This window comes from Euprymna scolopes, chromosome 26 (genome assembly GCF_053919585.1).
Source record: "Euprymna scolopes isolate OS-2025 chromosome 26, ASM5391958v1, whole genome shotgun sequence".
Classification (NCBI taxonomy): domain Eukaryota; kingdom Metazoa; phylum Mollusca; class Cephalopoda; order Sepiida; family Sepiolidae; genus Euprymna; species Euprymna scolopes.
This window is the reverse complement of record NC_136507.1, coordinates 50844861-50862418: the sequence shown is the minus strand read 5'-3', so window position 1 is coordinate 50862418 and position 17558 is coordinate 50844861. Positions and strand designations below refer to the sequence as shown.

The following is a 17558-nucleotide window of genomic DNA, read 5'->3' as shown; positions in this document are numbered from 1 at the left end:
CTTTTGAATACTTAGTTAAATCAAATATTGTTAATTGTTTTGCTAACTAAGGTGGAGGTTTCAGATTTTTTATTTATTTTGGCTTCATCTTCAGCTTGCTTGGTTTGTAGTCCATACGGTTTGATGGCTTTTTCGTTTTTTGTCAACAAATCTGTGTGTATGCGAGATCTGAAGGACATGATGCCAATTTGATATACTATCATAATACCAATTTCTTTCATGGTTCAAGTGTTTCTACATACAGACTCAACTGGGGCAGTGGCAAATGCTTCTATTGCCAATCTTAGCTCTCTGTGAATTTCCTTGTTGATCCATAAACGAAACAGCAATAATCCAGTTTGGATCTTATTAGTGTCTGGTAGAGTTTTAGAAGCATTTTACATATACAGCTGGTAAGTACTATAGGTCAGTAGTTCATTGGAACTGTAGGGTTTTGGAAGGTTTGGCAATAGGAATTATGGTATCTTTTTTAAATATTTAAGAATTTTTCCATTATTCCAAATATCGTTACAGATCTTGTGTAAATATTTTTAGATCCTTTGAGCAACTGCTTTACAAATTCGTAGTGAATTTCATCGGGACCAACGATCATGTTGCATGTTTTTTTAAAGCATCTTGTAATTCTGTAAATGTGAATGGTTTGTCATAAATTCAGAGTTATCTGAGTGGAAATTGATTTTTTTTCTCCTCGCATGTTTTTATTGTTTGAGGAGGAATTTTTTGCAAAGTTTTCAGCTAGGTGTTCAGTTATGTATGCTTTTGTGGATAATATGTTGGTAACGTTGTCTATTGTTTGTTCCTGAAATATTTTTAATCATGTCCCATACTATTTCTGATTTAGTATCAGAGTTAATTTTACTGATATATTGTTGCCATGATTGTTGCTTAAGCCTCTTTAATAGTCCCACATACCTTAGCTCTATCATTTTTATAGACATTTAAGTTTTTTTGGTTGGACGGTTTTTAAATTTTGGCTTTCACATGTTTGCTTTGCATGTTGAGCTAGGGGTTATTGAATTTAAAAGAGGGTGAGTGTTTTGGACTATTTAGTTCTGCAATTGATTGTAAAGTGTTTGTAAAATGTCATATCATTCTCTTTGTTTATATCTGCTTCTGATGTCAATTTTTCTTGGCATGCATTTTGCCAGTCTGCCTTTTGATATTTCATCAAGGCGTCTTATTTTCTCTCTCCAGGTTCTGACCTTCTAGTATGACAGGTTTAGTTGTATACTCTCCAGTAGTAATTTATGCAAATGCTGAGATCACATATTGTTAGTCAATAGCTGAATATGTTTTGGTTAGGAAATGTAAATATATATTAGTCCCATTATCATAAAGGCATAATTGGTTTTGATCTAAGAATTCTATTATTTTCCCTCGTCTGTTATTTTTATTGTCCCACATTTCACTGTGACTATTCAAGTTACCCATCAGAAAAAAGGGGTTAGGAAATGTTTGTATACGTACATCCAGCTTTCTCTTGTTCAATGTATTATTTGGAGGTAAGTACATTGAACAAAATGTCACTGTTTTGTAGTGTTACTGGCTGCAAATGCTTGCAGTTTTGTTTTTAGTTTGATTTCACTTTGAGTGATGTTGGTTTAACTACAATTGATGAGCTATCTTTTTCCTTAATTATGTAATTAGATGTATATTTTAATGTGAAAAGAATCTTTTGGTTTTTGGAACGTTTCCTGTAAACATAAGACTGCTAGATTGAAATCGGCTATGAAGAGCATCAATTCACAACGATTGACCTCATATGTTTCAGATTTTATTAGCTGTTTATTTTGAAGGTTGTTTTGATTTAGGTGATCGAGGGTTCCGATTCTCAGCAGCTATTGGCTCCAAGCCTTTCAAATTGGTTTTGTATTTACCTTTCTTTTGGTTGTATGAGTGGTTAGAATTTCTCTTCTTCGTCATCTATTAATTCTTAAGTCTTGAATCTATAAGTTCCTTACTTTGCACTACTCCTTTAGAGAAGTTTAATTTTTGATTGGAGACAGACTTGTATTTTTGTATGAAAATTGGTAATTTCCAGGACGGAGGTGGCATGTTTCTTCTTTTCTACCTCTATTAATAGTGTTCTGTTTTGGATGCTCTTTACTATTTTGGCAGGAACCTTGAAGGATATTATTTTCTGTATAATAAAAGGGAATAATTTGGTCAATGGGGTTCCTTCCACAGATTTGAGGATTATGAATCTGGGAAAGTTTTACACTTATTATCTTCTACAGAATCAGAATCCATATGTGATCTCTTAGTTGGTTTATTGAAAGTTGATTTGCTTGAGGGTTTTGTTTCTATTTATCTTTCATTTAGATATGTTATTCGATTTTTTGATTGTGCTCCTTATCATGTCTTAGCCCACAATTATGATCCGTCAAGACGTTAGCTTCTATGATTCCATTGACTCAGCATTCAGTCACCTTTCTGCATTTTATGTACCTATTTACTGTGCCTCCCTACGGGACAGAGTTAGACACCAGGGTCGTTTTTTAACGTGGAGAAAAAGTACAAAAATAAAAATTGTCTCAGTCGTGAAGGATTTCTTGTCCACCGAAAGAGAACAAGAAATAGAAGTGCAGCATCTGAAGAACAGATACTACACTTTGATCTTGTCCCGAAGGCTGCATTTTATGTAAATCACCCAGAAATTTCTGATGATAGGACGCCTTCTTTGCATATAGCAAAATGTCTTACTCTCACTTTGAGAAAAAAGTGAGATCAAAATATTTCGAACAAACATATTTGATTATAACAATTTAATGTAATAGTAATTGTACCAAACGAATCTCAATTCAAAAATTTGTATGAAAAAAAAAAAAAAAAAAAAAAAAAAAAATTTAAATACTGTATAAAAAAAAAAAAAAAAATGCCTCTTTATATTTTAATATTAATACTTCATTTTTAATTTTCAAAATCCTTCGCTCGTAAACTTGATCATTTTTAAAAGCAAAAATCTGATTGTGATCATGTTGAATCAAAATAAATTTTTTTAAGTGTATTGTGTATATGATTACCACGAACAAACCCAGTACGTAGATAAGGCACATTTTCTGGTGCAAAGTCAGTTGAATAACTATGCCAAACATTGATCAATTTAAACAAGTTGCTTTTTTTTTTTTAAGGTAGTCTGAAAGTAAACAAACACTCAAATAAATTACCCACTCAGTCTTATGATCATATCAAAAGATGATTTAATTGGAACAATAATACATTGGAAAACTTACTCAAGTCCTGCCACACCCTCCACAACTAATTTGTCACTCGTTAATGTTCCTGTTTTATCAAAACAACAGATATCCAGTTTGCCAGCAGATGGGATGCGGAAAGGTTCTGTGCAGTAAATGTCTGAAGAAGAAACAAAGTACAGACTGAAAATTTTAGAGAAAACATTCATTTCAAATTTTGAAATGTCACAAAATAATTCATTTTTTGCTTTTAATACTTACAAAAGATTAAAATAGTCAACTTGTTTAAGAAGAAACCAAAATGCATTAGGGTTTTAAAAGACTACAAATCAAATAATAGTACAAGGTGCCTTCAATAAGTTTTCAGACATTTTTTTGTATGAGAACTTTTATTGAATGAAACATGAAACTCTGTAGAAGTCCTCTTGTGTGAGTGTATCAATGCCCCTCATCACAGTCTCATCTCTTCAATTGTCTCGTAACGACAGCTTCTAAGGTTTTCCTTAAGCTTAGAGAATAACCAAAAGTCATAAGGAGCAAAGTCTGGACTATAGGAAGGGGGAGGAACTGTCTTGATACCCATGACATCTTTCTTTCTGAGCACCCTTAGGACAAACTCTGCACAAATCTTCCACATTTCAGTTTCTCGTGAATAATTGTAAGTACTGACATCAAACTGTGCACTTATCGTCTCTATAGACACACGACAGTCCTTATCCATAAAATTCTTTATTTGGCCAATCAACTTTGGTGTTCTGATTTCCTTACTCCTCCCACACCTCTCATCATTCTTCAGACTTCCTGTCTCATGCCACTCAAAAACTGATGCTTGATTTATACAAGATCGTCCAAAAGCAGTCTGAAGCATTCCAAATGTTTGCGTAGCATTTTCCAAGTTTAAAACAGAATTTTATTGCATATCATTCTTCTAAATCATCCTCACGTCCAGATTGCATTTTTGAAATTCACCAGTTTTGACGATCAGGCTTTAGTAATGTGTATTCCAATTCTTACTGTAGCTGTTCATTTGAACCTGAAATCATAAAAATTGGTCAGTCATCTCATAAGATGTATGGCACAAACATACTGAATTTTCCAAAGTCTTTGACAATTTTAAATGCCTGTACAAAAAAAGTCTGGAAACTTATTGAATGCACCTCACATATCATGATGTTCTATTAAAAGAAGTTAATTTGGGATGCTGAAATTATATACAACCTATATTTTGTGATATTTAAATAAAAATTCAAATTTTAGTTTTAAATGTTAAAATTAAAAAACACTTTTATTTACCCAACATTTTTACTTTTGTTACTCTCACATGTTTAAGAATACAAAAAAGACCTTTTTAAAAACTTAAGTTTGTCGTAACTATTAAAAGATTCCTTGGTTTTACATTGTCTTAAACAGCAAGATGAAGTTTTAGTTTTGGCTCTTGTCCAGAATTTCCTCTATATGAAAAAAAGCAAAGAAAACCCTGTATTATGTATGTATCTGTGATGAAACGAAAATATATCCCCAAAACCATGTAAATTGATCAATTTTATATTTATAAAGAAAATCATTTTTAAATAATTAATGGGAATTTGTAGATATTACAACATAAATCTAGTAAGTATGAATTATTGTTGAGTTATCTCCCTTTGTTTCATGACATTTTTCAAAATGGTGGGCATATCCATAAAATTTGATTTTCTTATTTAAAAATAAAACTACTTCATCAATTTACATAATTTTTGGAATATGATATTTTCATTTTGTCAGGAGTACATACATCATACAGAATTTTCTTTATTTCTTTTCTTCATTTAGGAGGGATTCTGAGCAAAAATCTTAGTTTTTAATCATGGCATTATAATTTTTTACCAATTAAATCCGATTTTATTTTATTACTATTTCTTAAATTATAACATTGGCTTAAAATACTATGGATGCCTACTGAAGAGATACAAAATCTCCTTGAAAAGAAACTGATGAGCTAACTAAATTAAAACAATCTGAAAGAACTGGTCAAACCACAATGAAGAGACATTTCAAATAAAGTCTAAAATCATTACAAGAACTTTAAAAGAAACATAACAGACAAGGTTCAAAAGAAAGTCGCCAATCTGATAGGTCCTGAACTGTCATCTAAATTTCAGCCCATCCCATCGACGAAATGTTGCATCCCTTTGCCTTTTCTACAAGTACTTAAACGGTGAATGCTCTGACGAACTGCAAGCACTTGTGCCCCCCTCGACGTAAATACCCCCGACAAACCCAACAAGCAGCTAAATCCCACCCCTTTACAGTAGAGATCCCTAGATATAAGAGAGCCTTCTACTCCAGTAGTTTCTTCCCCAGGACAGCTAGACTTTGGAATTCCCTACCGGGTCCCTGCTTCCCCAACTGTACTGACATGCAGAAGTTTAAGTGCAGCGTGAACCGACATCTTGCTGCCCAACTCCCTACATAGTACCCCTGATGCCTATGTCCCTGATAGTAGCCCCCTACACCAAAGAGGCAATGTGCCTTGTTTGGGGTGAAAATGTAATTAAAAAAAAAAAAAAAAGTAGGTGAGGAAAGGAAAATCCTTGTTACTGGTCAAAAGAGAAAGAAACTACTACTGTCTTATGGCCACACATATTCATTCTGGTCTTAGTTAACACAGTCATTCATAAACATAAGAAATGAGAATGCCTTTCAACGGAGATCTATTCTTGTTAAATGATAAAACTATTTGATTTACTTACTGAATTTAATGAGTGCCAATAGTGAAGTGTTAACAGCTAATGAGAGTTCTATCGGTAACTCAGGCGGGACAACTGATGTCAAAATGATGGTGCATTCCAAGAATAATTTGTACCGGTTTCTGTCAGGATCCATCGTTCCTGAAAAAAAAAAAAAAAAAATTTAGCAAGGTTAGTCTTTTATATACAATCAGTAACATACAACTATCTTTTTCTGTTTTGGTCACCATTTCATTTATAGTTCAATGAGCAACTTGAATATATTTGGTCAATTTTGTTAGATGGCCTGTCAACTATGTCAGGACATTTAAAGGTGGTTATTATTTATGAGGCTTCCATTTGAGACGTTTTTAAAGTGTAAAATTCATTTTGATATTCATAATGGGCAACTGATTAACATTTGTAATTTTAGATTTTTGTATAAAAGTTTCTTATTTGAGTCAGCCTTTTGAAAAATGTCTTCCATATTTGTTTGGTAATATTTGAAACACAAATTGCAATTGAGTAGAACAAGTTAGATTCATTTTTCCCCCAATTCAAATTTTTATGGTGTTTTAGTAAATTTAGCAATAGAATTAGAAGGGATGGGGGAAGGGGAATTAAGAAATTTTTTTAAAAATATTTAATATAATTTATGCAAGTTATTTCAGAGCAGTAACAAAGAAAATGTATTTTCTGTGTATATTTTTATCAAATTGGTGAAATTGTAATTCTTTATTTTATGAAGCGGTAGGTAAATATAAGAATGAAAAAAAAAAAAAATGTCCAACCATATTTTCATGTATGTGAAAAAGCAGTTAAAAATTAAATCGGCTGATGATATGCCAGCATTAAAATTATTGTATAAAACTGAGAATCTTTGCATAAAAATGATAACTTCCTATACCACCATAACCACAAAAGAACATTTACATGTGTATGAAAAATTATTGGAAAATGTTACAACCATTATTTCTGGAGTATTTTCGTGGGTGAGAAATCCTTCTAGACTGAAATAATTTTGCTAACAAAAACAAAAAAACAATGTCCATCAGGAATATTCATTGTGTACATGTTAAGTGGAAGCATTTAATATAAATTATGTGTATTATTTTAGTGGTTTGGGCAAAAAAAATATAATCACTATTTTCGTTACGCATTACTTTTCCTCCTTGAAGAAAACTGTTCTGTTAAAAGACCAGTAAGCTCCCCGCCCACTAATTTCCAGAAAAAAAAAAAAAAAAAAAAAGTAAATCATATAAATAGTTTTTTTTTAAAATGCCGAAAATATTTGATTTTCATTGTCTCGAATCTGTCATTGAGAATTTCTCCTAGACTGAAGTAATTATAAATCAGTTATAAATAAAATGAAACTATTTTTCATTATCTATAATCTTTCCTTATTTGAGAAATTCTCCTAGACCAATTTGACTGAATTCAGCAACCCTCAAAAGTTTACTTCATCATACGTGAAAATGCAAAACTAATATAGTGTGATGCCTTAAAACAACATTCTTAATGCGCAGTCTTTTGTAAGGTGCATATGTTGGTAAAAGAAAATTGTAAAAATTTACTAACAGTCAGAATTTCATAAATTTTTCGATTCTTATTCACAATTGGATGAATTTACAAATAAAATGTAATTTTTGTGAAAAATGCAACTTTTGTAAAATAAATGTTAATATTTTAGAAAGTCGAAGTAAGCAATCAGTTTTGTAATTTACCATGAATTAAAAAAAAAAAAAAAAAAAAGAATTCTTTTTGAAGGAAATGAAAAAGTTTCAATAGTATATACAGCAATCAGTTCAATGGCAAAAAATAAATTAAAAAAAAAAACGAACAAATTTTTAATAGAAAAAAAAAAAAAAAAAAAAAAAAGTTTTGCCTGTATTTGTTTACACTAACATTAGCATGTGTTTGCACTTAAAGATGTATTTCTTTGAAAAGTCACATTTGATTAATGTTTACCAGTTGTAAAATATCACTGCAATTGTAGAGTGGTGCAAAAATTGTGTGTTGCGTATGTGAGTGAATCCCCCTCTCAGAGTACAAAAATGAATAAAAGGCAAGATAAATTTTTTTAGAAAAAAAAAATGAGTTAAAATAAAGTTCCATCTGTTTGTTTACAGTTCTGTTATGTTTTATGCTGAATGCCTTGGAAAAGTCATTCCTGATCAATGTTTACGATTTTAAAAATGCAACTGCAACAGTATCAGAAGTCACACAGAAATGATATCAACAACGATTGTGTGGTTAAATACTTAATCTTATTGAAAGAACAATAAGAAACATGAGTATTTTGTTTTTTTTATACAAAAAATAAAATCACTGTTTTTGTTTCTAGTGACTGTACTATGATAATGTAGGAAAAGAATGTTGCAGTTGATTGAAATGTGAGCAAAATGCATGTTAAGAAATAGGCGTTGAAGTTAAAGCCACAGTTAAAATGAAATAATTAAATGAAATAATAGATGTGTGTAACAATTCAACGCAATGAAATATTTGGTAATGGCATAAACTGAGATAGGAGGACATAACAATGAGAGAGGAGGAAGTATCTTGCAACCATCTGTAAGCATGACTTTAGAGAATTATTCTCCTTGGAATTATTGTAGGAATTTAGTATACTGAATTAATAGACTGACAACATGTATCATGTATTGGCAGATAGTGTGACCATATTGAATGTATATGTGGTATCTGTGTTTTTAATGCTAAAATGCTTTTTGAAGGGGAAAAACCGACTTCATTTTATTATTATAGATAGAAGATAGATATCTTGTGACAATATCCCTGTCAGGATTGCATCACGATGAACAACATGAAACGAGTGTTGAATATAGATTAGTTAGATTGAGGGTGGGTGCATGATACTGTCGTCTCATATGGAAATAGAAACCCTGTTGTTCACAGATAACTATCTAATCGTCCAGTTTGACACAGACCTCATCGAACTGATCACTTCTAAGGTGAAATCTCAGACTGTCTCTTCATTAATAAAATAGTGGCATTTATATAAAGAATTCTGCCGAATTTTCTAGACTTGAGTATCAAAGTGTCATTTATGCGATATGGCTGTAATCTTTGAATCGCATAAACAATTCTGATGTACAACTCACATAAATTTACTTTTTATCATCTCTATGTAAACATTTCCACTGTATGAAAGGAATCTATTTTTAGAGCTGACGTTAAATTTTAAACTCCAAACTTTCTGTATTTTGTTGTTTGATAAAATTTGCCCTGCACTTCCTCTCTTCTGACCCACTAATAGTGTCACAACCTGCCTGGACCAAGTTTCTAAAAATTGCTCGTTCGAAATTCATAAACATATTAGCAGGGAGACTCGACATTGCCTGGGATTGAATTAGGATCAATGAATGTTCCACACTTCTAATACTTTTATTGTCATTGAAATTGGTTAAATTGCCCATTTTTAAATCAAATCAATTTATTACCTGCTCTAGTTGGGAACTCACCGTTGTAAACTAGAGAGGAAGCTTCACATGCTTGACAGTCGACAATACAGTGTAGTCAAATTGCACTGTAGAGAACCAACTTGATTTTATGAAATTATTTTTATATAATGGCTTGAATTAAAGAATAAAATGTAAAAGTCACGTATTATTATTCACTTATGCTCTAAACAGAAACATTTATTTCAAACACGTCCCTTTCTTAAAGAAACTACTGTTGATTTTATATGCTAGGCCTTTCTGCTTGTGTGGTGATAAAACTTCTCAAACACATTTGTGATGTTAGACTGTATAAGGGTGTTAACTTTGGTCAAAATCAGACTGTTTCTTCTTTAATCGGATATCTTGATTACCAGTTTTTGATACTTATCAGAGACATTCCAATACAAAATCTATCTAAGAACACTCGCAGACACATAAGGTACATTTGTATGAAATTAAAAAAAAAAAAAAAAAAAAGTCCATAGGAACGAATTCACACACATACAATTATCCTTTTATATATAAGTAGGGATTATTGGAATAAAAAAAATGATAAATTACTGGTCACTTTAAAAAAAAAAAAAATTACGTTTTATCAGTAATTAAAGTTTTAGTCTAATTTAAAATTTTATCAGAAAATAAAGTGTGTGGGTTTTTTTTTTACTTAGTAGATAGCAAGAGAGATGGCTTTATATTATGTAATGTTGCCTGGAGTTATTTAATGGCTCAACACTTAAAAGGGTTTATTACGGTTAGTGAAAAATGCAACGAGTAGTTACAAATTGGTTTATAATGTATACTACTGGGAAATAGCCTGGCTGCACTCATACTAATTTCATGCTCCTTGAGGTTAGCACTGTTATCATGGATATGCTTCTTAAGATAACCCATTGTATAATAAAGGGGGTGTCAGGATTTTATCTACAATAATTAAAACTTGTTTTTTTCACTATCAAATTAAACTGTAAAAAGAAATGCACTAATTTTATTTTGAAAAATAAAGTATCTACTCAAAAATTTAATTGATTTTCCCAGCCATAATGAAGGATTGTGCATATATGTTTGTGCATTTAAAAGGGTGCCTTCAGTAAAACTACTTGCAGATATCTACACGACAACAATGAAGTCTCTGAAATAATATACCCATATTAAGGGTGTCTTAAGTCCTTATATTCTTTTAGGGAGACACAAATTATGAAAACAAATAAAGCCACGATTAATGTTGATATGTAACAATGTGGTAAAGAAAGAAATTTATTCTTACCATAAATCCAAACATAGGCAGCTGCTACGATGGCAAAGATAAGCAGAAATAGAATGAAAAAGAAAGTCTCCAAATTATTGGCCGTCAAATGTTTGGAACCAAAGAGAATGGTGCGCAATAATTTACCCTGAGAAGTATTGAAACTGTGTCGCAAAACATATGCAATGCACATATTGTCACCTGAAAGTATATAAATTTATAATATAAAAATATACAAAAACCAAGGAGAAAAAATATAAAAATACAAGAGCACCAATAATTATCATATAAAAGCTCTTAAATCATACAGGATGGACCCCATCCTAAAAAAGTCATTCATGGAATTAAATTAACAATCCTTTTTTGCACCCAGTACAAATAAATTTCAGTATAGACCTGACTTGTTCATGTTTTGCTCATAAATGTCCATGGGTGGCATTTTTTTTTGGGGGGGGGGGGATAATCCTATACAAAGAATAAATTTGTAAATAGTTGCACATGTCGATAAAGCTGCTTTATTTTTCTTCACATGCTACATGTAATTGAAAGAGAAGGATATACAGAACATTTATTAACGCTTAACATTTATTTATATAAACAGGAACACGAGTGTAATGCATATGGATGACAGGCCTGAAATGAGAGAAATACCTTGTGAAAACAAGAGATCGCCAATGAAATAGGCTAATCTTTGAAATAATGTCTTCTTGGTTATGAACTTCTATACTGTAATGAAGCACTTAAGTCTTAGAAAGCACAAACTTTATAGGGTATTCGAACCCATGCAAAACTTTATATTTGGGTTTTAGCTTGGGAAAATGGTTGCAAAGTGTGAAAATTAAAAAAAGGTAATTTGCCAGGTAAAGGTCGGATATGCATGTGTGACATAATAACTATTGGTTCATGTTTTAATTTTTAATCTTGCAGCAAACAGGTCTTCATAGCTCAGGCATTAATGTCAAAGGAAAAAGTAAATCATAAGATAAACGTTTTGGTTTCGATTCTTGATGGTGGCGCACGAGTCTTTTTTTTAAAAACTTTTTAAATGCTTACTATAGCATAATCTACTATATAATAAAATGATTGCAGAAATTCCCCTCTGGACCAAATTACAGTAGGTTTGCAATAACAGATTAACAGATGCCATGCACAAATTTATTATGTCTAAACTATCACCCACCATCTTATGTAACTTAAATGCCATTATACACATTTTTTCATTATAAGATCCTACCTTACTTCCTACAAGAGGCTTAATCACGATCGCCAGGATCTTTAGACAAAGTAGTCCATATTTTTCCCTCTAAATCAAAAGTCCTCTCACTGCTCTCAGTCAACACCAGATAATTATTTAAACATAACTATATTGCCCTGTAACTGGATGAAACACCCTACACATAAAACTACCTTTACACTTCACTATTCAAAAATAATGATTTCTCCCAACTAACATTCCGGCTACTCATTGACTGAAACTATAAAATACTATTATTTCAGATTACACACATTCTTACAAAATACGAACATGTCAAACCTTATTCAATATGGCTGCTCAATCTACACAAATCATTGCTTTTATGCATATTAAACCAAATAAAAAAATTCTACAGTGCTCATATTAATAACTTCATGTAATTATACCCTGATCTTCTACTACACATATATGATTGGCACGCATGGTTTTAAATCATAATTTCCTATCATTGCTTTTCCTCGATGTTACAGACTAATGTTTACAAAAACTTACCATAACATTTAGTTATAAGTTACATGAATAAATAGTTGTAACTTTGATACAAATCAGTTAGCGCAACGTCTTCTGGTAATGTTTACATCTATTACAAATGCTATTGCTTCATTGCTTTCAGCATCGTAAATTATGCCATTTTGGATTATTTAGATTACCTACTATTTACACATTGTTACAAAAAAAAAAAATTACCTTGCAGCTTTCTTTATATCATGTTCGGTTTAAGCATCCTAAATTATGCGATGATAACTGATAAACTGTTTGTGTTTGATTGGATTGGGTTTTGATTTGGTTGGGCTCAGTTCTGATTTGAAGTCTGTTTGGTAGAAAATTATTATATCCTTTATAAATAAAACATTGTTACTCATTTTAAACTGGAGTTGTGATTTTGTTTAGATGAAGAATCCTTTTGTTACTAATGTGACAGAGACCACATGATTGACAACCAATGCACACATTGTTAAAGAAACAAAAGAAAAACTTGCAGGACACAAAATGTAATCTACTGATAGGTTTCATATGGAAGGTGAACAGAATATGTTCTCAATCTAAGCTAAAAGCCAGAAAAGGTTGTAGCCTAATTTTAATTTTCATGATGATCCTACAAAGAACCAGTCACATGATCAAAATGTCTTCCTGGCATTAGCACTGATTATTTCCCTTGAAGATACATTGCCTCCCACAATAAGACCTTCTGTTGGCATATATATCATATGTTGTGCTGATCATGTCTGCGTGTGAAACTACTAATCACCATGGATGTGTAATTCAATGTTTACAGTCATTAAATGTTCTAATCTAAACATTGAGCATTAACCTCATAAGGAAACAGTGAACTAATTGATGACAAATACAAATATTTAAATAAAATCAAAAAGAATGTCTTAATTATATATCACTGATATGTGGTGGAGCAGATGCTAGTGTGATTGTAAGAGATAGACGTGCATGGAGTAAATTCAAGCAACTTCTGCCATCATTAACCAGTAGTGCATAACCACTGTTAATCAAGGGAAAAATCTATCAGGCATGGAAGTGAAACCTGACTATTGATGGTTGAAAAAAAACTTGCATGGGGAGAAATGATATGAGAATAATATAAGGGATGTGTAATGTAAGTCTTAAAGACATGCTTAGATCTGTGACTTCAGTGGAAGATTAAATCTGGACAACAGTATAGTGAGATATGTGCAAAACAGGAGACTGATCATATGACCACGTTGAAAGAACATGAGATTTCTTCAGTTAGCAGATGTAAAATAGTTAAGGTTGCAGGGTTCAGTTCACAGTAGAAATCCAGGAAAATCATGGATAAAAGTAATAAAAATGTACTTTAAGAAAAGCAGGATAAATAAAGACCTAACCAAGGGTAGGTTAGTGTGATAGTTTTCTCAAAGCCGTAAAACACATGTCAGCATATATAATATAAGTATTAAACCAAATATGATGATCCCTATAAAAAATATATAATTATTTCCAAATTAAAAAGTGATTAGCAATGCAGCCTAAAATTAAAATATGTATTTGATAAATTTGAAATTAGATTTTGCTTGAAAAAGAAATTTCAAATGATTAACAAATTCATGAGTCAGTTCATGAGCATAAAGAAAAAGCAAACAAAATCTACAAATTTAGCTGATGAGAACTCAAAACTATGCCCCCCCCCAAAAAAAAACTTTACTATCAGGTCAAAATTTAATGTTTTGCTGAGAGTTAAATTTGGACTTAATAAATAAATACAAGCTTACATTTCAATCCAGCAGCTGTTTTACTGGGAGGAGTATGTTGAACGACTTTCGTTCCTCCATACAATACATGGAGTTGACCATCAGTTTCCAAATTTAAGACATGGTCTTGATTAGGCAAATTTTCAACTGGTTCCTGGAGAATTTAGAGAAAAAATAACATAAATAACAGAATTTCACTGTAAAAACAGAATTAGTTTTTAAATGAATACTTACAAAACAAGTAAACATGCTTTATCAATATATAATAGGCCATAGATGACTTAAATTATAAAAATGCTTAATTTAGATTTTATAAAAATTAAAGGCAAAATAAAAAACAGGTGAAAGAGATGAGAAATATTTTTAAGATGTTTTTAATAATAATATTATATAATGTAGACAAGACACGGAGATAGTATAATTCAAATATGAATCTATCTAAAATCAATGAACCATATGAATATTTAAGACATTTCAGCCCATATTATCCAGCCCTGATACCACCCACCTCAGATTTTTTTCTTATGAACACCTCATAGAATTTAGGTAAAAACTAAGAAATCTGCATTTGCAGCTATATTTGAATAAAGGAACCCATTTTTTCAGAGGGTTGATTTTGGTCCAGAAATAAAAAAAATCTGTGCATTATGACATCCTATTTTGGAATCCGGATGTTTTCAAAAATTTGTTATTTTGGGGCTAAAAATAATACTTTGGAGCCTAAATTTCATCCTAGTATGTTTTCAAGGGTGAGGAATTAAAAATCAGTTAGAAAGGCACCAAATGAAAGGAAAGACCCTGTTTTGACGAATTCATGTGCCACTGCGGCAATTTTTAAAAGGTTGTTCAGCCCTCCAAAGTAGAGCAACAAAAAAGATAATTGTGGTGCTTTTCCTAAAACAAATTTTAGATTTTTTAAATAACATAGGATGAAATTTTCATAAAAATCAAGAAATGTCTCTTAGCATTACTACTATTCTGGCGTATTCAAACCTCCAAATTTGGTATTTTTCCAAAAATTTCTGAGTTTAAGTAAGAAAATTGCGATATTTGTTACAGTCAAGTGTGATTCCCTTGAGTAGTAGAACAAAAACACAGAATTTTAACTAATTTGAACTCACTTTACAATTGAATTTGGTCATTACAGATCTCAACATGTGCAGTATATTATTTATTTGTGTATGAAATAATCATTTTATTCCAGGTTGCGGTTAAGTTTTCGAAGCTATGCTGGTCAGAATTTTGGCATTTTGTAAGTTGTGCTTGTAGTGTTCTTTATCAGTTTGTTATTGTTGAAGAGACTTTCAATGACTTCCTTATGTAGTTCCTGTATAATAATACCCCAAAACATTCAACTGAGAATAGTCTTCGGGTACAGTTACATGCATAGGACATGTTTCAAAATCTTGGTCACACTTTGGAACAAAATGTTCTGATTTTAAACAGACATGATATAGCACATGTGTTTCTGGGTCAAAATTGAATGGGAAATTCAAATTTGCTTATTTCAATGCAAAATCTGAAAATTTAAAAAATTATACAGGAGCGTTCAATTTTGGGCACTTTTTGGCAAAACATTCATGTAAAAAACAAAAACAAACATTTTTTTGAAGATAGTAGTTGTTCTTTATATGGACATATGCACCAGATTTTTAATTTAGGATTTCAGAAAAAAAAAAGTGTTTTTTTACATTTTCGATAATTTTTCAGAAAATCCATAAAAAGTCACAAATGTTAAAAATTCTTGACAAGTATTGGTTAATTTTTTGTAGCCTAGTGACACATTTAAAGAAAATAGGCAAGTCAAAAAAAATGGATAAATGAGTGCCGCATGAATTGAACGATAATTGAAACAATCGTTGTTTTGAGGTGTCTTCTACGCTCCTTCTGCGCAACAAAAATGACCCATTTCTTGAGCGGATTGTGATGTGTAATGAGAAGTGGATCCTCTATGACAACCGGCGACATTCGGCACAGTGGTTGAATGCCAGTGAAGCTCCACAACACTTCCTGAAGCCAAAATTGCACCAAAAAAGGTTATGGTGACTGCTTGGTGGTCTAGGGTTGGTCTCATCCATTACAGCTTCTTAAATCCAGGCGAAACGATTATGGGGGAAAAATACTGGCAACAAATTGACAAAATGCACCAGAAACTCCAATGTATGTGTCAGAGATTGGTCAATATGAAGGGATCAATTCTCCTCCATGACAAACTTGCCCACATGTTGCTCAACTGATCTTGCAGAAGCTGAATGAATTGGGCTACGAGACTGCCTCATCCATCATATTCGTCAGACCTCTTGCCAACTTCCTGCGCGAAAAATGCTTCAAAAGCTGAGATGATGCCAAATCGGCCTTCAATGATTTCATCGTTTCCAGAACTCCGGATTTCTATTATAATGAGATAAATAAACTTGTTTCTCGTTGGCAAAAATGTGTTGATTCTAATGGTTCTTATTTTGATTAATAAAGTTTATTATGAAAGGAGTTATGATCTTTTGAAGTTGAACGTCAAAGAACAACATTATTTTTGCACCAACCTAATAGTTATTCATCAAATGAGGATCCATGGGTATTACACAAGTTATATAGCAAACAAAAAAAAAAAATTGCAAAAATCTGGAACATTTTGTCACTTGCCACATACCACTGTATTGAGCATAAAATATCAGTTTGGACTTGGGTTCATTGCTTTTTTTTTTTTTAGACCAATTTAAAGATAGCTCAGATGTTAAACAGTCATGGATACAATGTGAAACCTGGATAGAAGTTGCGCCATTATAGCTGCAAAGGATATGGAAGAGTTTGATTGAAGAAAGTGATGATTGCAGTATTGAGCTAGAGAAAGAGGAAAAGTGCACAAAATTTTTTTTGATATTTCTCCATTAAAAGCTCATGGAATGCAGAAATGAATGCAAATCAGCATGGTACAGAAGAAACTGGAGAAGAGCTATGAAAAACAAACTCACTGCTGAAATTCTTGAACTTGAAAGCCCTACTGGAAGCAGGGTGAGTGAAAGAGAACTGGTTGCCAAGGCAGCTGACTTGGCTCATCTACTGGATGTTATGTAGACCAAACTGAAGAATATGAGTACAAGTAAAAAAAAATTTCAACTGACGACTGACCCCTGAAAGTTGGTTGCGCAAGAAGGTTTCAGTTTACTTCAATATCTGAATACATAATCTGTGAAGCATGAGCACTTAAACAAAGTCACAATATCCTTTCATTACCTGACAAGAAAGGAAGAGGTACCCCCCCCCCAAAGAGGTTTTTGAGTCTGTTCCAGCATTCTCTGATGACAAAATATTCGATAATGATGCCTGCAGTGAGCATTGGCAACAAAATTCATGTGCAATCTTCTCATTACGCAGCCTACAAGCAGAAATATCTGGACCACAAAATAGGACTTGCTAAGTTTTGCGAGCTCCGCTCAAAATGGTGTGTCATTGTGTCATCATCAGGTTCCCATTCTGTAAG

General features: G+C 31.9%; 1 protein-coding gene across 1 annotated transcript in view; it reads right to left on the bottom strand.

The window, feature by feature from the left end:
- LOC145248031 (endoplasmic reticulum transmembrane helix translocase-like) overlaps window positions 1-17558 on the bottom strand; it is a 110493-nt gene that overhangs the window by 55949 nt on the left and 36986 nt on the right. Inside the window, exons 7-10 of the mRNA XM_080109755.1 lie at window positions 14102-14234; window positions 10625-10804; window positions 5927-6064; window positions 3234-3354 (exon numbers count right to left, since the gene is read on the bottom strand). Coding sequence (XP_079965881.1) covers window positions 3234-3354; window positions 5927-6064; window positions 10625-10804; window positions 14102-14234 — 572 coding nt within the window. The remainder of the gene's footprint in view (window positions 1-3233; window positions 3355-5926; window positions 6065-10624; window positions 10805-14101; window positions 14235-17558) is intronic.